Genomic DNA, 24,122 nt, shown 5'->3' on the forward strand with positions numbered 1-24,122 from the left:
GAGCAGGACTTGCTACGACTCAAAGCCGTACTGGAGTAACTTGCTTGGATCTCAAACGTAGCTGCAGGGAGAACGGAAGTCAACACGCCCTGCTGACCCTGAGGGAAATTGGGGCGAGGGAGGGGAGCAGACAGCTCGGTGAGGAGCGAGGGAGGGAGTTTTGCGGCTGCAGGGTTGGAGCACGCCGCAGGTCCGCCCCTCTCACGCGCTGGCCGCACACCTCACACACGTGTCACACCCCCACCGCCGAAGCAGCCGAACACCACGTCCCCCAGTCCCCCCCAACCAAATCACACCCAACGGCGCCAGAGCCGGGGGGGGAGGGGGCGTGTAACGGCCCCGCCTGTCTGTGCGGCTGCCCGCCGGCGACGACCAAGTGGCGGCGGCAGCGGCGGCTCTGAGTCCCAGGGACGGTTCTGGCACCTTCCCGCCGGGTCTCGGCGCCGGAAGCGGCCGGGCAGGGGTAGCGGCGGCGGCGGCGGAGCCAGCCGGCAGCGCCATGGCCAAGTGGGGCCAGGGGGACCCGCGCTGGATCGTGGAGGAGCGAGCGGACGCCACCAACGTGAACAACTGGCACTGGTGAGCGGGCGGGGGGGGCCCAACGGCCCGGTGGCCCGGTCCCGCTGCGCGGGCTGGGCGGCATCTTCTCCCCCCTCCCTGCCGCGGCTGGGGCTGTCCGGACCGAGTCTGGCGCCGGCAACCGCGGGGTTTGCTGCCGGCTCCACGCTGAGCCTCCCGCGGGCGGGGGCGGCGGCCGCTGGCCGGGGGCCCGAGGCCACGCTCGGTTTGTAGCCAGGGGGAGCCGCGGGGGCTTGCCCCGGGCCCGGCTGCGGCTCACCCCCTCCCCGCCCGCCCTTCTGCCGCAGGACGGAGCGGGACGCGACCGGCTGGTCAAAAACCCAACTGGAGCAGCTGCTGGTGGGGATCGCGGTGGGCAGTGAGGCGGGCAGCTGTGAAATAAGCGACCTGAAGCAAATGGAAGGCGAAGCCTCCTGCAACAGCCGGAAAGGGAAACTGATTTTCTTCTACGAATGGAACATAACACTTAGCTGGAAAGGTAAAAATGCCCCTTCTCGCTTCTGGTGTCAAGAGAAATACAGCAGGAGGCTGCAAACTCGCGCAGGCAGCAACGGCAGCCTTTTTGGATTGTGGAGTGCGCTAGGCTGGTGGGTCTCAAGCGGGGTCCGGGACCCCCTGAGCAGGTTTCAGGGGGTCTGCCAAGCAGGGCTGGCATGAGACTTGCTGGGGCCAGCACTTCAAAGCACCCACTGCATAGGGCTGAAGCCCAGGGCCCTGAGCCCTGCCACCCAGGGCTGAAGCTGAAGCCTGAGCAACTTAGGTTCATGGGGCCTTGGGGCAGTTATCCTGATTACTATCCCTTAACGCTGGTCCTGGCTTTTATTTGCAGAAAAACAATTGTTGTGGGACAAGCAGGCCATGGAGTTTTTATAGCATGGGGGGAGGGGGCATGTATCAGAAAAAGATTGAGAATCCCTGCATTAGGGCAATAATCTTCTTAATATTTGGCTGTATTTCTCACATTCTTCTCAGCACTTGCTGTCAGTCTTGCTGATGCTAGGCCAGCTAAAAGTGCTATCCATTCTTACAGCTGTGATTGAAGGATTATCATCATTATGTTCTTATTACACCTCTGGCGTTTAGGGCAGTGACAAAGCTCCTGCACTCCTGTCTGTGTCTGGCAAGTCTTTCAGTGGTTCCCCAGCTGTGCCCCAGATTTTTCAGCTCGGCTTCCACAGCTCTTCGCCATGTTGTTTTCGGGCAGCCTAGTTTTTGCTTGCTTCAGGTGTCCATCTTATTGCTACTCTGTGATGGAATCAGTTTCCATCTGAAGCACGTGACTGATCCAGCTCCAACGCATCCTGGTAATAATCGTGCTCAGATCCCCTTGGCTGCACTGTCTCCATAGATCTTGGTTTGAGATTGTTCTGGGCCAAAAGATAGAAACTACCCAGTATTATCCTTTCTCTTAGAAGATTCACTTTTTCTGCTCAAAACTTCGTAATCATAGAAACATTGGGCTGGAAGGGACCTCGCGATGCCATCTAGTACACCTCCCACACTGAGGCGGGACCAAATATTTGTACATCATCCCTGAAGGTCTTTGTATCACCTAATCTTAAAATAGTAATGAATTTCCATCCGTTGTGTCACTGGAAAAGTTGCTTCAGGTTTGTTTACCACATTTCCACATGAGCGCTGAAAACTGTGGCTAATAAATACAGTATATCTGCACATTAAGACCTGAATGGGGCCCTGTAGGCCAGGGGTGGGCAAACAATGGCCCACAGGCCGCATCTGGTCTGCCAGACATTTTAATCCAGTCCTTGAGCTCCTGCTGAGGAGTGGACTCTGGGGCTTGCGCCGCTCCGGTGCTCCAGCTGGGGAGCAGGGTTGGGGGGTCACTCTGCGTGGCTCCCGGAAGCAGCGGCATGTTCCCCTTCTGGCTCCTATACATAGAGGCAACCAGGGGGCTCTGCTCTGCATGCTGCCCCCACTCCAACCGCCGCCCCGCAGCTGCGATTGTCTGGGAACCACAGCCAATGGAGCTGCAGGGGTGGCGCCTGCGAATGGGGCAGCACACAGCAGAGCCACCTGGCAGTGCCTCCATGTAGGAGCTGGAGCGGGGACATGCTGCTGCTTCTGGGAGCTGCTTGAGGTAAGCGCTGCCCAGAGCCTGCACCCCTGAGACACGCGCCCCCTGCCCCAGCCCTGATCCCCCTCCCACCCTCCGAATCCCTTGGGCTCAGCCTGGAGCACCCTCCTGCACCCCAAACCCCTCATCCCCAGCCCCACCCCAGAGCCTGCACCCCCAGCCAGAGCCCTCAACCCCGCTGCCCCAGCCCGAAGTCCCTTGCTGCACCCTGAAGACCTCATTTCTGCCCCCCCCCCCCGAGCCCACACCCCAAACCCAATTTTGTGAGCATTCATGGCCCGCCATACAATTTCTATACCTAGATGTGACCCTTTGCCCACCCCTGCTCTAGGCAGACTCTACACCTACATGGAGCCCCCTGAAGTCAGTGATGTTCTGTGTGCGTGTGTTGGTCTGGCCATACAAACCTGCTTGCAGGATCGGGATTTTGTGTGGTAGTGTACACAAATTTCCTGGAATGATTATTCTAGAAAGCAAACTCTTTGATAGGTTGGAGAAGCAGTAATATTTTCATAAACTGAATTGAAGTGGCAAAGGAAACAGAGAGGAACAAAATCAGTGAGTCTCAGCTACTAAAATAGGTTATTTTGAAATAATCTTGAAACATCGCTCTCTTTTTCTTGAATTTTTTCCATGCTTTAATTTTATTTTTCCAAAACAGATACGTTCCCATTCATTATTTTTGAATAAATTAGAACTTGACTCATTTTACTCTGAAAGAAGCAGGCATTTTCATTGTGACAATCCTGATCTGCTTTTTATGACTTGTTTGCATTGTTTAAAATTATCGAGCATACAGATTATAGGTATTCAATTAATGTGTTCATGGTAGCAGTGAGGAAACGAGGAACTGTTTCAGGAAAAGTGTAAAGAAAATATAGACATCTTTGTAATACAGTATGTAGAGAAAATTGCAAAAAGGAGTGTGAATAATTTCAAGACTTTTTTAAAAGTGAATTATTGAGATACACTAGCCAGTGTGAATTAATACAACTGCTTGATTGATCACGTAATTAGTTCTCTTTAGCAAATTATACCATTCTTTTCAATGAGTACTGTGTAACCATATCTCTTCAGTGAGACGTGTGCTCCACATTTTTCCTTCCCAGGGCCAAATCCTAGAGAAGGCTGATGTAAACTGTGTACTTGGGAAATTGCCATGCTGAAGGGTAGAGTGTTCATTCCCAAAATGTGGTAATTAGCTCTCAGCCAGACTTCAATCACTACTGCAAGAGAGAGGCTGCATTCACTACTACTCCCATTTCCCTCTCACTCTCCTTGCCCCAAAATAGGATTATGGTTCAGTGCCGTGAATAGTCCTGCTTTCCACTCCTGTGGGGTGTCTGCAATTTTTCCCTCCCCCTCCATTTAGCTGATGAGCTATTTCATGAAGTTCCTTCCAGTGTTGTGTACATGCCATGCAGAGTCCTGCTGTCCAGCTTTCCTGCAGTTTGGCCACCTGACACTGTAAAATGCATTGTTTATACTGCTTTTAGTTCCCACGTAAGGAGGACCAGGATTGGGGGCCTACTCTCCCAATAACATGCTAGTAACACTCAGGAAATTCAAGACAAGAACATGCAAAGCACCTTATTTTTGTTTCTATTCTGTTTAGGTTCAGTAAAGAATGGAGACAACTTTACATTTTTATTATTGAGTTTGCAAAAAAACAAAAACAAAACATACATAAATTATACTGATTTGGATGTGTATATGTGCTTATTTATTTGTTTTTCCTAAAGTTAAGTATTTTAGGAAAAATTGTCAGAACGCCACCAGCAAGCGTTGAAAAAATTTGTTGTGAGAACCCCTGGGCTAAGAAAACATTCTTAATTGTTGAGATCCATGCAATGTAGGTGTTGAAAATAACTAAAATGAAACAATGTAAAGAGGGGCATGGAGTAGCATCATGCAGGGTGCAGTTATTTAAATAATTTCAATTTCAATTAATTGTAATCAATATTTAAATCACCCAATATATTTTAAAAATAAATATAAAACATTACTTGTCAGTTTTACAAAGCCTCAGGTTACTTTGAAAAAAGTTTAATGCAATTTTAGATTTATAGGAAGTATTTAGATTTATAGGAAGTAAATTTAGATTTAAAGGAAGTATTTCTTCACACAATGCCCAGTCAACCTGTGGAACTTTTTGCTGGAGAATGTTGTGAAGGCCAAGACTATAACAAGGTTCAAAAAAGAACTAAATACATTCATGGAGGATAGGTCCATCAGTGGCTATTAGCCAGGATGGGCAGGGATGGTGTCCCTAGCCTCTGTTTGCCAGAAGCTGGGAATGAGCGACAGAGAATGGATCACTTGACGATTACCTGTTCTGTTCATTCCCTCTGGTGCACCTGGCATTGGCCACTGTTGGAAGACAGGATACTGGGCTAGATGGACCTTGGTGGGGTGAAAGTAATATTAAATAGTACTTACAGGTACTGGGACCTGGCTTCCCCAGCCAACCAATCCGTGCTGCCTGACCCATGCCGCCTGGGGCTCCGGCGGTGATTTAAAAGGGCCCGGGCTCCCCCTCCTTCCCCCCGCCCGTGTCGGTGGCCCTGCCCATAGGGCCTACCCGAAGGGCTGCCGATGGGCGGGGCAAAAGGGACAGCGACGTTAAATTGCTGCCATGGCAGTGCTTTAATGTCGGCTGCGTACGGGCCGGTACATGGCCGTTCTTTATAAGAACTAAGTTATAAATGCTACATTTAGGGTAGCTTAATTTTATACATTGCGAAGAACAAAATATAATTGTCTTGCTACAAACGTTTCCCAAATAAATAGTTTTTTTCTACCTGCCACAACTTTCTGAGGTGAAAACCAGAAGCGATTAACAATTATGAGCTATTCTTACACTGTGATAAGAGCACTTAATCTCACAGGCATTCAGTGGTCTACCGTATATTAATGCAACTTTCCTTTGTGAACCTGTATTTAAGAGTATTTGCTTGAAGATTCTAGTATTCCACTGAAAGTTCTAAGAGCTGCTATTGGTCATGAGTTTGGGTCTGTATCAGTGCTTCCCCCCCTACATGTTCTCTAACCAATTGGAAGTAGAAATAAGATCAGAACTTCTGGGGAGTTTGACAGCATGGAACATTCTCAAACTTAAAGCAATAGTTCTTCCCCCATCTAGTCCTTTTCTGTAATATTCTGCATTCAATCTACTATTTTAAAAATGAGCATTTCTTAGCAGAAACAAAATCTATGTAAATCTGAAATTCACTAACAATTAGGAAAGCCTGATTTAAGAATGTCCCAGAATCCACTTTAGCAACATAGACTGGGAAGAAAGTGAAGAACTAGCACCACTTAAATAAAGTAAGTTGATTTAAATTAAAAACATCTGTTTCTTTATTAAATTCTAAAGGTATTATTTGTATCCCCATGGTATTATAAGTATTTTAGTGAAGAGCTTTACATTATGGTGGTAGTTTTAGTAGGTGTTTGTACATGTTCTATAAAAATTACCTGTGGACTTGCTGTCCTGGAATCCAGTACACCTGCCGTGCTTTTGAGGAAGGTGCTTTCAATGTTAATTTGTCTAATATTGAAATAACAGTGTCTGAAATGTAATGTGGTCCAGTTGATCCAAAATGGGAATGGGAACCAAAAACTCATTAATACTAGGGCAGTCAAGCAATTAAAAAAATTAGTCACGATTAATCGCACTGTTAAACGATAACAGAATACCATTTATTTAAATATTTTTGGGTGTCTCCTACGTTTTAAAATATATTGATTTCAGTTACAACACAGAATACAAAGTGTACAGTGCTCACTTTATATTTATTTTCATCATCTGAGTCAGATGCCACCAGCAGAAAGTTGATTTTCTTTTTTCGTGGTTTGGGTTTTGTAGTTTCCGCATCTGAGTGTTGCTTTTTTAAGACTTCTGAAAGCATGATCCACACCTTGTCCCTCACAGATGTTGGACAGCACTTCAGATTCTTAAACCTTGGGTCGAATGCTATAGCTATTTTTAAAAATCTCACATTGGTACCGTTTTTGCATTTTTTGTCAAATCTGTTGTGAAAGTGTTCTTAAAATGAACATCATCCGAGACTGCTATAACATGAAATATATGACAGGTTTCAGAGTAACAGCCGTGTTAGTCTGTATTCGCAAAAAGAAAAGGAGTACTTGTGGCACCTTAGAGACTAACCAATTTATTTGAGCATGAGCTTTCGTGAGCTACATCTGAGCTGTAGCTCACGAAAGCTCATGCTCAAATAAATTGGTTAGTCTCTAAGGTGCCACAAGTACTCCTTTTCTTTTTATGAAATATATGGCAGAAAGTGGGTAAAACAGAACAGGAGACATACAATTCTCCCCAAGGAGTTCAGTCACAAATTTAATTAACATGTTAGTTTTTTAACGAGCATCATCAGCATGGAAGCATGTCCTCTGGAATGGTGGCCAAAACATGAAAGGGCATACGAATGTTTAGCATATCTGGCATGTAAATACCTTGCAACACCGGCTACAAAAGTGCCATGCGGATGCATGTTCTTACTTTCAGGTGACATTGTAAATAAGAGTCAGTCAGCAGTATCTCCCGTAAATGTAAACAAACTTGTTTGTCTTAGCGATTGTCTGAACAAAAAGTAGGACTGAGTGGACTTGTAGGCTCTAAAGTTTTACATTGTTTTGTTTTTGAGTGCAGTTATGCAAGAAAAAATATCTACATTTGTAAGTTATACTTCATGATAAAGGGATTGCACTACAGTACTTGTATGAGGTGAATTGAAAAATACCATTCCTTTTATCATTTTTACAGTGCAAATATTTGTAATCAACAGTAATATAAAGTGAGCACTGTACATTTTGTATTGTGTGTAATAGAAATCAATATATTTGAAAATGTAGAAAAACCTCAAATATTTAATACATTTCAATTGGTATTCTATTGTTTAACAGTGCGATTAATCGCAATTAATTTGAGTTAATTGCACGCGTTAACTGTGATTAATCAACATCCCTAATTAATACTAATCACAGTTCTGACACTGGAACCTTTGAGGTTTTGGACAAGCCATTTTATCCTTCTGTGTCTTAGTTGCCACATCTGTAAAATGTCAATAATAATATGTGCCTACCTCAAAGTGGATTTACAATGCAAAGCATTACCTCCAGTGAGCAGTGTGGCTCTATCCAGTAAATATTTAGATTAGAATTTGCTCACCGGCACAGATATTTTCTGTCCAACTGACTGATATGTACAGCATTATTAACAGTTTTTTAAAAATAAAAATTGAATGTTTAAAAAGCCTCTATTACTGTTAGTCATAAAGTAGACCTTCCAGTTAGTATTATTTGTATCTTTGTTGGGTTTTTTTGTAACGATTATGTAGTTTCCCAACGCTTCCCTAAACTCTTATCCATTCAGCAAGCTTGGCTAGAAATGCCATCCTGCAGGTATGTGCCCCATTGTTCAAAAAAGAAGTCTAAACACACATTTTCTTTGGGCACGCTGATTGACTAAGAAATAAAACCTCATTTTTCCTTCAGATATTAACAGAAACTGCACATAAATGTCTTTTTGCCTACTTTAGTGTGAGCTTCACCTGCGGCAAGTCAGGATATATTCATGCATGGGCATTTCTTTCAGTGGATAGTCTGGTGCTCATTCAGGGCACAATCCTGTGCATAAAGTTGTTAAAGGAAGTTTTTCCATTGAGTTAAGTGACAGTTGGATCTGGATATTTGGAAGATGCAACTTCTGGGTGACTTTGTGTCTTTAAGCTGATTCACCCCTTTGCAGCAGTGCCTGTCCCTGCAGGGTGTTACTGCAAAAATGTAGTACATGATATTGCAGGGTGTTTGTTACAGGGTTTTGCTGTGAGCATTGACGAACATCTTTGCTGCTGGGCAGTTGTACATGTTAAAATAACATTTAACGGTATGACATAAGACACTGTAAAGGTAATTGGTGCTATGACAGAATGGAAATGCCACTGGTACAGTCTGAAGAGCATTTAAACCAGATCTGCTGGGTGAATAAATTTAATGAACAATGAGAAACTTTTTAAGAATAAGAGGAGGAATCTTTACTAAAACAAAAGCTGTTCACAGAACTGTAATAATTAAAGCAGAACAGTGTGGACTAAGGGCCTGATCCTGCGACTTCTTGCACTCATGTGCACTGCTGTGCCTGTGTGGAGCCCCATTGCTGTCAGTGTCTGTGTGTGTGTGCGTGCAAGTTCCAGGATCATGATCTAGGGCTTCATTTATGATGGCAGGTATAGTACAAGCCCTGCACACACGCCTAGAACAGATGTAAACAGCAGTGTAGATGATGAGACGCTGCTTAGACAAGACATACCCTAAGGTTCTGGCATAGCTCCTACACAGCTCTCTCTACGCTCCACAGTGCCTCCCATTGCTGTTTTTAGCAGTGTCGTGTCCTACTGCCTCCCTGCTGCTGGAGCCTTTCCCTGCCATAGTGAAAGGTTTTGACAGTGGGGAAAGACTCTCTGGCAGGGGAGAGGCAGTGGAAAAGGCTTCAAGAGCTCCCCATTGCTGGAGCTTTTCCTCATCACAGGGAGCTGCTGGAGCCCATCCCTGTGGCAAGGAGAGGCTATGGCTGGTGGGAGGCCGTGGGGAGAGGTTCTGACCTTTCCTCACTGCCTCCCCCTGCCAGAACCTGTCCCTGCTTTCCACTGTGGAGTGTAGCTACACATACGCTGCACGCTACTGCAAGTGTAGGCAAGGCCTTACTAGCGTAGGGATTACTACCACGAGTTGCCCTGTTGAGGTCAGTGGCACTATTTGCAAAGCAAGTACTTCTCTCAGAAGCGTTTGCAGGATCAAGCCTTTTATTTTTAAACTTCAATAGAGATGTATATAGCTCTGTGCATGTATACCTAGTATTGCTGACTTATGTTAACAGCCCTAATATGCTAGGCGATTTCCACACATTCACAAAGGGATGCTCCCTGCTCCAAGAAACTCTAAGGATAGACAGAGCAGAAAGGGAACAACAAACAGGGTTGTTTTTTTCCCATACAGAATTCAGTTGGATTCACTAGCAGAAGTAGGCCTTTAAGAAGGATATAATGGTGATGGGGAAGGCCACAACATGCGTAGGGGCTGTATGGAAGAAAGCACAAAGGTGATTGTGCAAGAAGTTGACAAATGGACAGATGAGGGTAAGAACATTGGCAGAATGGCAGCACAAAGCTTGATTAGGGAGGAGGTGTTTGTACTCTCATGCACCTACACAGAAGTATCAGTGACTCACTGAGATGATATCCTAAGTTTAAAAGCAGCTTAATGAGTTTGTGTTTTATTAATTCCGTTTTAGTTCTTTCAGTTGGTTTAATTATTCTTCTTTGAGTGATTGTTCCTACGTATAGTGCACTTCAGGTTGCACATGTGCTCAGGGTGGCTGTTTTTTCCTAGCAGTGTCTGTCTGGTCCACACACATGCATCCATTCTCCATCAGCTGCACGCCAACAGAATAAAGGGGCCTGTTGGATCACCACCATCTTAGTTCCTTCTTGCCACTTGTGGTCTATGATGGAGCTTCACTGTCCTTGCTGACTACTTCAGCTCTCTTTGTAAATAGTTTTAGAAGTTTAAAAAAATTTCTTAAGTAGTTTTTAGTATAGTTAGATAGTGTTAACGGTTTGGTTTCCTATTTTTTGGTCTGTGTGAGGGGAACCACACACACACAGTTTCAAAAACTGCATGAAGGGCCACAAACGCTTCCTGGTCACAGACTTCCCTGACACCTGTTTGTCATGGATGCCTGGGGGAAACACACATCCCATCCAAGTGCAGAATCTGTTTCTTTGTCACTGAAATCCTCTTCCGTATTGAAGGATCTGTTGCCCTTTACTTCAACAACCTGAGCTGTAAAAATGACTCTTGACTCCAATGGCTGCAGCTTGCATCCCAGCTCCAGAAGACCTGTTGTTCCCTGAACCTTTTGTCTAAGAGAGCACCAGCCCTTGCAGAAAGGTTAGAAAGACTTTGACCTACTACAGCTCCATGAGACTGATGGGGGTGACCTCTGGTAAACTTTTACCATGTATATAGGAACTTTTGTTTTTTATGTGTTTTTTTTTCTGCTTTTGCCCTTAAAAATAAATGCCGTTTGCTTTGGGAAGGCTCCAGGCAAGTGCAATCTCACCTTGCTAATTATGATTCTCCAAAGGATTTTAGCCTCCCTTATTTGGTAGGAGGACAGAGCAAAAGTATGCGTGGGGATACTGTTCAACTCCCTGCTTTCAGTAAAGACTATGATCACACTCACATCCTTCTTAGACTAGGGCATTGACATGGAGGGACAGTCCAAGGGACATGGTCCCCCCAGGAGTCTGTTTCAAATCAGAGTCCGATGAGCCTGTGAATGATTCCTCCCATGTATCTGTGGCCAGTCAATCCAGGTGGCCTATAACAAGCAGGGAGGAGTGGAGGCCATCACCCTTTGGAACTATGCAGTCCCATGCAAATTACTTTAACTGCTGTCCACCTGCCAGGGATCCACAAACACCCTAGATTATCTGAGTAAACAGTTCTCCTTAGAATGAGAGTTAGAGCTACGTGACCTGACTCTCCAGAAGATGTTTTTGGGTGTGGGGTCTCTCATCCAAGGATTTTTTTCGCATCCCTTGTGAACAACAAGTGCAAGAAGTTCTACTCCACGGGGGGTTGTAGTCCAGGCTCTCTGGGCGATGTGTTTCTCAGACAGTGGTTGGGAGCCTTGCAATACCCCTTTATCCCCGATTCCCCTTTTACCTCAGACATTGAGGAGAATCAGACAACATAAAGCACAAGTCATGCACCAGGTTGGCCAACAGTTCTAAAGTACTCTACACTTCTGCAACTATCTGCCTGAGCTCCCCTCTGCATTCTCCTGGTACCTTAACTATTAACCCAGGACAAAGGACAGACCCAGCCACGCTTCACCTGAAAACATGGTATTTGTATGGCTGTTGGGGTTGTTCAGCTGATGTCCAGGCTATCGTAAGCAGCAGTAGAAAGGACTCTACCAGGAAATGTTACAAAGCAAAATGGAAATATTTTTGTTTTGGTGTAACTGACAGGGAATTCCTCCTTCACAGGCAAAGATTCTGAATGTATTGGACTCCTTTTGTCCTTAAATCCTCAGGGCAGTCTTTTAGCTCACTTAGAGTACACCTTTTGGTCATCAGTGCATTTCATCTGCTGGTAGACACTTACTCTATATTTTCCCACTCTGTCACGGTCTGCTTCCTGGTGAGTATGATTTGAGACTTCCCTCCAGTGGCAAAACCAGTACCAACCTGGGACTTGAACTTTGTGTTCTCAACCATTACTAAGTCACCATTTGAGCCCTTGGGATCATGCTCTTTACTAGATCTGTCTGTGAAGGGAACATTTTTGGTCACTATCATGTCAGCCAGAAGACTTGGAGCTAGAAGTGCTCATGGCTGACCCTCTAATTTTGTACAGTTTTCCACAAGGGCCAGGCATCTGTGAGACATGCTAAGTTTGTCCCTGAGGTGGTGGTGCATCAACCAAAGTATCTATCGATCTGTGTTTTAGCCTAAACCTCTTTCTAGCTAGGAAGAGGTGGCATGGCACTCACTGGCAACATAGGGCTCTTGCCTTTTTCCTGCAAAGAACAAAGTCCTTTCAAAAGTCTCCTAGACTTTGTCACATTTGCAGAATGTCTGAAAGGAGATGCCATCTCCTCTCACAGGCTGTCAAAGTAGATCTTGGGATGCATCCTACTCTGAGATGAACAATTTCTCCCTTGAGGATAGCATATGAACATACACAGCTTGAGTTTAGGCATCATTGGTAGCTTCACATAGCGATGTCCCTATTACTGACATCTGCAGAGTTCTCTGCACTATGTGCTGGTGCAAGCAGCTGCTTCTAATATTTCTCTAGGCAGGGCAGTTCTGCAATCTGTTGTGCCATAGGATTCCAGGCACCCACCTCCTTAAAGAGACAGTGCTTGTGAATATCCTTGAAGTGCACTACATATAGGGACAATCAGTCGAAGAAGGATGCATTAATCTTAATTTGAGTTCTTTGAGATGGGTTGTTCCTGTGTAGTGCATTACCCACCTTTCCTCCCCCCTGTTTAGTCAGTAGAGAGGGAACTATAATGGTAGTGTTTATTCCCCTTTATTCCCTTGGTGTGGAGCATGAAGAGTGTGGGGGCAGATATGTGGAACAGATGGACACTGCTAGAGAAAAAACTCCAGTTCTGGGCACATGGAGGGCATGCAAAACCTGAATGCACTATGTGCAGGGACAACACATTTCAAAAAACTTAAGTTACTACAAGGTAAGTAATCCATCCTTTTAAATAGTAGTTCTGCAGAAAGCATTTACAAGGGTAAAACTGCTACGATGGAAAATACAGTTATATAGTTATTACATTTAAGAATTCATTCTGTTAATGCAGGTACAATGAAAGAATCTGGTGAGAAACATGAGGGATTTGTTGAAATTCCTAACCTGTCAGAAGAAAATGAGGTGGATGATACAGAGGTAGGTAATAAATACTAACATAGCTGTATAGGGCAGGAATTTTGAAATAAAATTAATAACTTTGGCTGCCATTAAATTTTCTGTTAACTGAATAATAGTTACCAAAGGGTTTAAAAAAAAAAGCGTAATTAGTGAATACCTGGGAGAACAACGTGACTTAGCTAGGGGCTCACTTCATCGAATGCATCCGATGAAGTGAGCTGTAGCTCACGAAAGCTTATGCTCAAATAAATTTGTTAGTCTCTAAGGTGCCACAAATACTCCTTTTCTTTTTGCGAATACAGACTAACACGGCTGCTACTCTGAAACATGACTTAGCTAGTCTGTCTTTAGTGATCTAAAGATAAAAGATGTCAAGAACCAAAAACATTAATGGCTCACTTCTGTCCTCCGATACGTAAATACATATCCTCCAAAGTTAGCTACTAAGCATACACAATATCAGACTTTAAAAGATGCAGCTCATGGTAATACAGAGCCACGTGTTTGAGATAAGAATTGAGCCCTATGTTTGCTTCACTATTTGTCATTTTTTAATCTTAAGCCCTTTACTTTGGTGCTAGCCTAATGATATAGTTGATACTGTGGTCTCTAAAGAACTCCTGCATAGGGGGAGAAACCTATCTAAACTTCAGCTAGTTCTTGATTTATTATGGAGACAAAATTGCTTGTGTTTCCTTTTAGAAAAAGTATCCAGTTTTAGCTTAAAGGCATGATAAAGTAGGAAAGTTTGCACTTGAAATATCTATTCTGCACCTGTCCTCTGAATAAACCAACACTGTTGTTCCCCAAAAATCAAATTGTACAAAGCATCTCTTAGATTTGTATGTTTGTTTACAGATAAGTGTAAGCAAAAAGAAAGGAGATGGAGATGTGCTAAAGGATCTTATGAGAACAGAAGGAACTTCAAAAGTCAGGGAGGCTCTCAGACATTATCTGAAAGTTCTTAAAACAGGTACATTAACATCATTTCTGTGACTATATGGGCCAATTATGTGCAATCTCCCTGCTTGAATAGATTGATCCATTTTCATCTGAGTTGGTAGAAACGGTTTTCATATCACTTTAAGAACAAAACAAAACCCCAATGCCTTCATTTTAATGCAGTATTATAATTAAGGTTTTAATTTCACCAAAGTCAGGATATTCAAAGTTGTTTATTTTGGAGTAAAGCCCAGGAGACACTAATCAGGACCAGAACCATATTGTCATAAGCACTATACAAACATATGAGGAGATACAGTCCCTGCCTTAAAGATCTTACAAATTAATTGGCTGAGCAAAGCAAGGCCATACACTTAACTCAATGGCATTTCTCTATCTGTAATGTGGTAACTTCTGAAAACAGTATCCAATCAATTCCAAAATTTCAGGGAATGTTCTAGGCATAAGTGGACAGAACTCTATTAATTTTGGTGAAAAATCAAAAACTGAAAAAGCCTGAATTTAGTGGAAATCAGGCTATTCTCATTTTCAGATCTTTACCAAAATAAATATGGTTCTGAGCAGAGGGGGAAGGGCTTGGTTGTAGTGGGGGCGAGGGGCGTAGTTGGGTGTACAGGTTGGCCTCATGTTAGACGATATTTTTTACTTCCTCTGTTTACAGAGTTTACTCTGGGAATGATCCTACCAACCAAAACTTCAGCTGGTCCAGAGCTAGCGGTTAAAAAAAAATTGAGTGAGAATAACGTGCAGGTATGCTGGCTTTAGGAGTTACCATGTAAGTTTCACTGGGAAAGGTGGATGCTATTGGCCCCAAACTCTGCCATCATAGGAGGAATAGAGAATTTAAGATTTATCCCGTGACTAACGTCAGATGTACATAGTGCTATAATGTGGAGCATTCATCTGTAACAGTAAGTGTTTGGTGCACTTTTAAAATCACCTTTGGGATGGAGACCAGTAAATTCACCAACATGAATGCTATGACCAGTCTGTGTAGTGCTCAGGTAATGTGGAAATAGAATAATTGCTGGGCCACAGAATCTTCAGACCGTGAAAGGGAGATCAAAGGTGTCCTGTTCTTCAGTTCCAGTGTTCTGTCAGTAACAATGACAGCTTCAAGAGGGAGAGGCTGAAATTTGTCTGCTTCCCTCATTTCCTCAGTCATTATTAATTCATTCCACATTCTGTTGCCTGTCACCAAAAGCATGTTAGGGTTGCCACAGATTTTTCTAGTGCCTGACTGTGGTGCTCACTTAATCTAATCCTAATATAGAATAGTATGTTATCATGTAATTAATGCATATGCACAAGGGAGGAGGCTTACTATTGCTTGGGCAGCCTTAAACTTGGCGTTTCCTAACTTTTGAGTGGTTGATTTTGCAAACTTAATGATGTTTTTCTAGTATAGAGTTTTGGTGTGGAATATATATGTATTTTCTATTCATATACAATGGCACTTTATCCTGAGTTTGCTTTGCAGGATTCTGTTTTACCAGTTTCTTTGGATACAGTTGGTGTAAAAATTCCAACAGTGAAGATACTTCTGAAAGAGATGTTTGACTCTCCGGTAGAGGAGCTTTATAGCATCTTCATAACTAAGGAGGTAAGAAGCCTTTTTATAGCAAAGGACCACACGTTCTTAGTGATGTAACGGCAGGGATTGGTGCTCCAGAAAGGAGAAAAGTTATTTTATTTGAAGAGTTTAATTATAATCAGTAATCAGAAATATTATATGTAGGGCCTTACCAAATTCACGGCCATGAAAAATGTGTCATAGACTGTGAAATCTGGTCTCCTCCCATGAAATCTGGTCTTGTGTGTGCTTTTACCCTATGCTGTACAAATTTCACAGGGTAGACCAGCATTTCTCAAATTGAGGGTCCTGACCCAAAAGGGAGTTGCAGAGGGGTGGCGGTATTGCCACCCTTACTTCTGCGCTGCCTTCAGAGCCGGGCGGCTGGAGAGCAGCAGCTGTTGGCCAGGTGCCCAGCTCTGAATGCAGCACCCTGCCAGCAGCAGCACAGAAGCCAGGGTGGCAATACCATACCATGCCACTCTTCCTTCTGTGCTGCCACCTTCAGAACTGGGTGGCAGGAGAGTGGTGGTTGCTGATTGAGGTCCCAGCTCTGCAGGCAGCAGCTCTGCCTTCAAAGCTGGGATCCTGGCCAGCAGCCTCCGCTCTCCAACTGCCCAGCTCTGAAGGCAGCACCGCTGCCAGCAGCACCGCTGAAGTAAGGGTAGCAGTACCGCAATCCCCCTCACCCCCAAATAATTTTGCAAAACACACCCTCCCCCCCACCCACCCACACACACCGCTTTTGGGGGTCAGGACCCTTACAATTACAACACCGTGAAATTTCAGATTTAAATAGCTGAAATCATGAAATTTATTATTTTTTAAATCCTATTGACTGTAAAATTGACCAAAACGGACCTTGAACTTGGTAGGGCCTTAATTTTATGTAACTTTCATAGTGCAACTAACACATTCCCACTTGTACAACAAAAGTGGGAAATCTAGTCAAACAGGGACTGAAATACCATCAGCTACTTACTTCTAGTAACTTCAGCTATAGGACCATAATGCAAGGTGTAAGGTGGTCTTGGGTCTCTCCCCGTCTGTCAGGGAGGGAGACCACACCCCTTGCTACAATGCCTCTGGAGCGACTCAGTTCAGGGGGAAATTAGCAAACAGTTAATAGGCCCAAACCTGCAATCCAGGCCGGGCAGCAATTGAGTCTGTGAGCCGCAGCCAAGGTGGGGCAGCCAACAAATAAGGGCTCTGGCCTGCAGTCAGGCAGAACAACTATGAGTCTGTAGGCCTGGGGGCCTCAGGGCAGTGCCACAAACAGTTAATGGCTCTGGCTTGCAGTCAGGCAGAGCAGCAATGAGTCTGTACTAGGACCAGAGCCCTCAGTCAGGGCAGGGCGGCAAACAGTTAACAGCTCTGGCCTGCAGTCCGGCAGAGCAACACAGCGGTGTAGGCGGATCAGCTCTTTGGCGGGGCCGACAGCAAAACCGTCTGGCATCCTAGCTCGGGTGGGCAACAGACCGACGCAGGCCTCTTGCTAGGGGTGGGGTGGCAGGGGGATGCAGGCCCACCCAACTCCACTGCGTCCCGGCCAAGGGCTCTAACAGTGGTGGAGTGGTCCACCACTGGGTCAGCAGGTAAATCCGGCCACAACACGTTGGCCGGCTTACAGTCAGTAACACAGCCAAACCCTATTCGGCTTCCCTAGGCTCCTTCCTACACTCCCATTTGAGGGGCACCTGGGTTCCGGGGTCCTTGTTTGTCTCACTGGGGTAAACAGCTAGTGGCAGCCCTAACAGCTCCTTGGTGTCCCTGGTGTCTGGCAGCTCCGGCAGTCCCTCCAGGTCTCTGCCACTGTAGTGGTCTCCATGGGGTCTGAGCTCCAGCTGCGGGGGAGATGCATCTTGCTCCTCCGGCAGCTATCCTCCAACTGAGTTGGAGGGTCTGCCTTTTATATTTCTGGTTCCTGTCCTGCCCCTCTGCTTCCGTGGTGGTCGTAGGTGTCCTAGGTGCAGGTCTCCCCGGGCCCCTGTCTGTCAGGGAGGGAGACCATGCCCCCTCGCTACAAGGGTTCCACTTGTAATTCTAACTAGCACCATTTGTTCTATTAGTGCTGTTGTTACCTTTGAAGGTAAAGAACTATCATAGTGTGTAAAGTGGAGAGCAAAATGGAGATATTTAGTTTATCGGTGTGTGTTTATTTCGTTGAGCTCTGTGTATTGAGGTGAAGCTGGCCAGCTAGCCTTGTCCAAAGGAAGGGTCTGCTAATTTTCCTGGTCCTGTCAGCAGGCTTTTGATGCCATTGCCTGTGAGGAATTGATAACTTACTTTCAGATCTTTCCAAAGTAGACAGACTGGCCCCTTTGGTAGTTTTGTTTTTTTTTCTTTCTGAGCATCCCTGGAAGGTGGTGCTGGGCCATTGTTTATCAACCCACAACAGCTCCACTAATAGAGATTGGGAAGTCTTACGCTTCATGTGATTAGTATGCAAGCGAAATGCAGCTCTGTCTCCTTTGCACTCAGCTTAGAATAATAATAAATACTCAGTAATAATAAATACTTTAAGTAAACACTTGTAATCCAAAGAGCTTTACAAATGTTAAGCATTCTTATCCACATTTTACAGATGGATTCCATTAGCTAGTATGTGTATGGATATGATTACATCTACCTCTCTTTCAAGGTTTACTGTGGAGAAGCACTAATATAGCAAGTTTAGGATGCATCATTGTCCTCCTAAGAAGCCCTAGAATATATCAGAAGATTTTAGACTGGAATGCTAATACTTCCAAAAATCATAATTCTCAGGAGGATCAGGGATTAATGTCAGTCTTCTGATATGGGATAGAGAATATAACATCTCATGACTTTCTGACTAATCCTGCTCCATGTGTCCAGACTGCTGCTTCCATCTCATCGGGGCAGAAGGAGGATCAGTCTGCCTGTTTCCTAATCCAAATATAGCTGCAGCCACTTCACTTCACTTGCTTTGAACTCTCTACCTCTGTTTTACCTAATGGTCCCTTTTACCTACCAAGCGTGTTTCTCAGAACTTGGTAATGTGACAAAGTTCCTCTTCTGCCTTGGTGGGTCCTGCGCTTATTGGTGGATTTGCTTGCCTCAGTTTGGCCACTTTTGCTAGTGGCTCAAATCTGCCGTTCACTCAGCTAACCTCATCACTGGCCAGCATGGGGAAAAGGAAGGAGAACAATCCCCACAGAGATAGCTCAGTGGTTTGGGCATTGGCCTGTTAAACCCAGGGTTGTGAGCTCAATCCTTAAGGGGCCAATTTGGGATCTGGGGCAAAAATTGGGGAGTGGTCCTGCTTTGAGCAGGAGGTTGGACTAGATAACCTCCTGAGATCCCTTCCAACCCTGATATTCTATGATCCACATAGTGGGTTGGGGGACAGGCCAGGGACCTTCCCCTCTGGTGGGACCCACAGTCCAGGTCAACTCCTCTAATATCCAATGGGGGGAACCCAGGCCCGCCCTCTACTCCGGGTTCCAGCCCAGGGCCCTGTGGATCACAACTGTCTACAGTGTTTCGTGTGACAGCTACAACTCCCTGGGCTATTTCCCCATGGCCTCCTCACCACAGGACCTTCTTCCTGATGCCAGATAGCATTTGTACTCCTCAGTCCTCCAGCAGTGTACCTCTCACTGACTGAAGTGAGGTCTTGAGGTCCTTTTTAAACCAGGTGCCCTTATTTTAGCCTGCCTGTCTTAATTGATTCTAGCAGCTTCTTAATTGGCTCCAGGTGTCCTAATTAGCCTGCCTTAATTGGTTCCAGCAAGTTCCTGATTGTTCTGGAACTACCCATTACCTTACCCAAGAAAAAGGGATCTGCTTAATCTGGGGCTAATATATCTGCATTCTGTCACTCTCCTGTAGCCATCTAGTCTGACCCTGTCACAGTAACTTAATCATATTATGATTTTTCTTAGTGAAGTCAATGATATATTGATTTGACTAGAGCACTTTTTAAAGTTCAAACGCATAAAATTGCTTTTAGAGAGCCATGCGTTAATCACAGAACCATTGGCATTAGGAGTGTCCAGTAGCCCTTTTAGTTCATCCCAGTATCCTGGAAGAATGCGTTATATATCACTAAGCTATCCAGAAATCGTAGAAGTTATGTGTTATTGAATAGCTGATTAAATTGTTACACTATGCATGTTTGCTTTTTGTTTCCCTAGTTGGTGCAGAAATTTTCTAAAAGTTGTGCTGTGATCCAAGCCAAAAGAGGAGGGAAACTTCAAATGTTTGATGGTTGTATTACTGGTGAATATATAGAATTGGTAAGTTGAAACCTTGAAGTTTAAAATCAGATGCCATGTTCTGCCCTTTTGGAGTCTCACACTGGTGATGTTTAGGTCCAGAAGGTTCTTAATTTGCTACTCCACAGGGGAGAATACACTGTAAAATGTAACCTTGCTTTAGTTTCTCTAATGCAGATTTAGTTCATAAAAAACAAAATATGACCATGCAGAAGATTCCTGACTTTCTCCTTTTCTGGCCCAGATTATCTATCATGTAGGAAAACCCTCACTTGGAACCATGGGAAGAGGTAAACTGTGTATGATTGCCTTACAGAGTTTTTCTACCACTGTCTCTTTTAACAGAAGAGTTTGGGATTGAGTTTACAGATTAGCGGTAGTACCACTTACCAAACATGTGGATCTCTGGAGAAGCAGATCCCATTCTGTTCAGAGCCAGAAGCTATACTGTCCCTGGCTACGCTCCCCTAGAGCTACATAGGGGCAGCTGAGGAAGGTAATCTAGTGTAGACCTGTATTAACTCCTCCTGGATTTCCACACAAAACGAAGCAAAGAGTAGTGCCATGGAGAGCTCTGCTTTGATGTGGGAGCATGTCCCAGTTGCACTTCTTCTCTTGTCAGAGATCAGTGGTATCACCATTCTGAATGTCAAAAGTTGTTTCTTAGACAAAAAAACGACCTAGGGAAAATGTTCTGTCCGGAAGCCCTTTAATTTACCATTCAGCTGTGTGTCAATTCTAGCTTCGAATCCCTTAATTACTTAAATCAAATCCTGAGTAGTTTAAGATAGTAAACATTTTTTTGGAATTAAAATTACTGCAGATTCTAAGGATTTAGTTCTAGGTATTTCATCTTTTAGGCATGCCTCAGATTTCCTAAAGCTCGAGATCCCCTTTCCCCCAAATGGACTGAGAGTGCAGTGGCTCCAGTTACAATAAAGATGTTGAAACTTGGGAACACACTGATGAAATAATTCATTTGATAGTGCCAGTGACTGGCTATAAAAAGATACTCCACACATTTCCAGCTGTAACAATTAAAGAAATTCTTTAGGCAACATCCCCGGTCAACAATCAAACAACTGGCAAGTTCCACATCATAGAGAAATAGTTACAGTGGTTATGTTAAGCACAAATGGAACTGAACCTACTTGGACTCTAGGGGAAGTTGTGAATAAAAAAATACCCCTATTTCTAAACCTCCTTGAAGGATGCGCAAACTCCCTGAATAGGAGAATGCACCACTACTCTAAACCAACTGCTGTCAAATCTGTCTTCCGGATTAAGCCTCTGCCAGTTTGCTTTCAGTTCCCTATTTCAGCCAGTTGCTGAGAATGCTGAGACTCCACACAGTCTAGAACTGATGGAAAGGAGCTCTAGAGCTGTGTGTCATCTTACACATAGTACCACAGCCCAAACCATCTATCTCTTCCAGTGGCCTCAAATGTACATTGAGCAAGATGGGGGATCAGTTACCCTCCACAATTTTTCTGTGATTTCTCAGAGGAAAATACAGAACCACTGCAGTAATCCCAGTCACCCATGCTAAGGTCCATATTATCAATGGCTGCTGATTAGAGCTATAGCTATAAGCATGAACAACTGACCTTTGTCCATTGCTAGGAGAAAGTAGGGAATTGTGCCCAGTTATGAGTGTCACGATTAGACCTGGATAAAAGCTGGGATTTTCAAGTAAAGTGTGTTCTCTCACATTTACTATTTGTCCAACTTTTGCCAGGTGGAAAAATCAGAAATTGAAGGGAGAAGGCCACAAAATTTTATTTCAGAATTCTGTAAAACAAACTTTTACCAAACCAACTTTTTCAAAGAAAAAACTTAATTTGATAAAACCCTGTTTTATGATGGAAAAAGCTTTCTCACTGGAAAATTCTTGGCCAGTGCCAGCTAGGATTCTCTTGGAATGAGATGTGGCAGGCCCTCAGATGAAATTCTTGAAAAAAGGCAGGGGGGGACTATAAGTTTTGTCATGATTTTTGTACATCTGTATCTGTCTTACAGTTACCCAGCCAAAGGATTGTCATGAAATGGAGATGCAGGAACTGGCCTCATGGTATGTCTTTTCTCTAACCCAATAGTATTTACGGGTTGGATTTTCTTAGGGGCCTAAGCCCAGTTTAAATTGTGGCTAAAGTTTGAGAAAGCACAATGTAATGCCTGCTGTTAGTCCCCCTGAGGTAAGGAGTTTGTTCTGTCTTTGTTCTTGTAAGTACATTTATGTACATAATACAACAGCTGAGTTCATGAAAGATTGAATTTTATTTAGTAGTATAGTAAAGCAAACTTTCATTAATCAGGTGTTAAAACAAAGGTTAATAATAAACATATTACTGACTATTGTACCGTCTCTTCTTCCAGAACATTATGCAACGGTTGCTTTGAATTTCAAGGATCGGGCAACTCAAACTGAGTTACAGGTAGAGTGCAAAGGAGTCCCTGTCTGTAATGAAGACAGTACAAGACAGTGTTGGCAGAAGCAGCATTTTAAAGAAATACATGTTTTACTGCAACAGACCAAAGTAAATGCTGAATGACGATAGCACTGTAGTTTTATTAACGCATTACTTTTTTTATATATATATAAAAAAGTTTCTCCCTTTTTTGGCCCCCCCCCTCTTTTTTTAAGAAAATTAATTTATTTACAGGGGATGAATAAAGATCCACATCTGTGATACTGTATATAATTTAAGTACTATTTATGGATCTTCAGTGAATTAAATGGCCTCTTCCATAAGTGAGATTATGTATTTAGACACCTTCAGTCTGAGACGTGATCCCTGTTTTATCTATAACTTAAATGTGAATGTGACTCAGATGCTATAGACTTCATGGTATTACATCATATTGGCAAGGCCATTTAGTAGAGAGTAATTTGGGCCTGGACTAGGCCTACTTAGTAGCTAGAGCAAATAAGTGACATATGCATTGTTTAGTAAGAATCCATTCCTGGTGGGTAGAATACTGTGTTTAAATGCACTCCTGATTAAAAGGTGAATTGGAAAGTCTTAAAAAAATACCCCAGACGTAGTCTGAGCCTGTAAAATCAAATGAGTGAATTATACAGCCACTTAAAATAAAGCATTTAATCTCAAACCATAACAAAACAAGCTGCAGGCTTATCTTTTCAAACAGCACAGCTACACTTTTGAAAGACTCAGTCACCTAAGTCTTTGCTGTTGGTCCTGAGGGTTAACAAAATTAGAGCAACCCTTGTTGACTGTGGGAGATGCTATTATTTTGATCTGTTTTTCTAAACTCCTGTCTTCATCTTTTCTCTGTCAATGGTACCTGTGATGGGAGTTGATGCTCTCTCAGAGATGCCAGGAAGGCTGTAAGGGAAGTAACTTAATTTTGTATTTCAGCAATTCCCATATTTATTTAAAGAGCCATTCTGACTTGGACTGTTTTCTTCTCTTGGAATTCTGAAAATGTTTTTAGCTTAGACCCTTTCAGTTCACCTTAATGAACCATTCTACCCATGGGAATGTAATGAAAGCAAAGCAAATAAAACCCCAACCGTTTGACACAAATGCACCATAAGGGTTAACCATGATGGGTTAATACTGAAGCTATAACAGTTTAGCAAGAATGGGGCAGAATTCTTAAATGCATTGAGTAATTTTGTAAACAATTGGAATAAAAAATTACTTACCTGTGCAATACTGAACTTAAGGTGAAATTGTGACAGAGGTGACAGACTGCATTTTAATCAAATGCACAGAATAGCAGTCAGCCATGTTAATAAACAAAATTGTACAGTGAGTGTGCTTTGTTTCCTCTAATGTATGCTGTTCAATAAACTACCACATGCATATGACCAGTTCCTTCCTCCTCCTCCCTCCCTCCCTAAAGGATTCTTTAGAGAATCAAGTTTCCGGCATACAGTTTTATTGTGATAAGACTAAGACCACACAAACTTGGACAGGATACCATATGACATTTACATTGTGTATAAATTTAAATGACATACAGGACAAGAGTTTTTTCTCCCTGACAGCCTCAAGTAGAGCAGGGGAGGAGGACAGGGAAAGACAGCAGCATTGTGATGAGAGGGGAAAGTAGAGAATTCCATGTTTATTGTACACTGTGGTTTTCATCCTGAAATGGGATGGTGTGTAAAAAAAAAAAAAAAAAAAAAAAAAAAACTGAGTCAGACCCCCCAAAATGCAATTGA

At 43.7% G+C, this 24,122-nt stretch overlaps 1 protein-coding gene across 1 annotated transcript; it reads left to right on the plus strand.

The window, feature by feature from the left end:
- Positions 1-252: 252 nt before the first annotated feature.
- On the plus strand, positions 253-23,743 carry LOC144262297 (activator of 90 kDa heat shock protein ATPase homolog 2-like). The gene is made up of 9 exons (XM_077812027.1): positions 253-579; positions 867-1,057; positions 13,089-13,174; positions 14,015-14,129; positions 14,781-14,869; positions 15,600-15,722; positions 19,850-19,951; positions 21,950-22,001; positions 22,307-23,743. Exons 1-9 carry the CDS (start codon positions 500-502, stop codon positions 22,480-22,482), a joined length of 1,014 nt encoding a protein of 337 aa, XP_077668153.1. The 5' UTR covers positions 253-499; the 3' UTR covers positions 22,483-23,743.
- The last annotated feature ends 379 nt before the right edge of the window (positions 23,744-24,122 follow it).

Source organism: Eretmochelys imbricata, chromosome 3, assembly GCF_965152235.1.
Source record: "Eretmochelys imbricata isolate rEreImb1 chromosome 3, rEreImb1.hap1, whole genome shotgun sequence".
In the NCBI taxonomy this organism is placed as follows: Eukaryota; Metazoa; Chordata; order Testudines; family Cheloniidae; genus Eretmochelys; species Eretmochelys imbricata.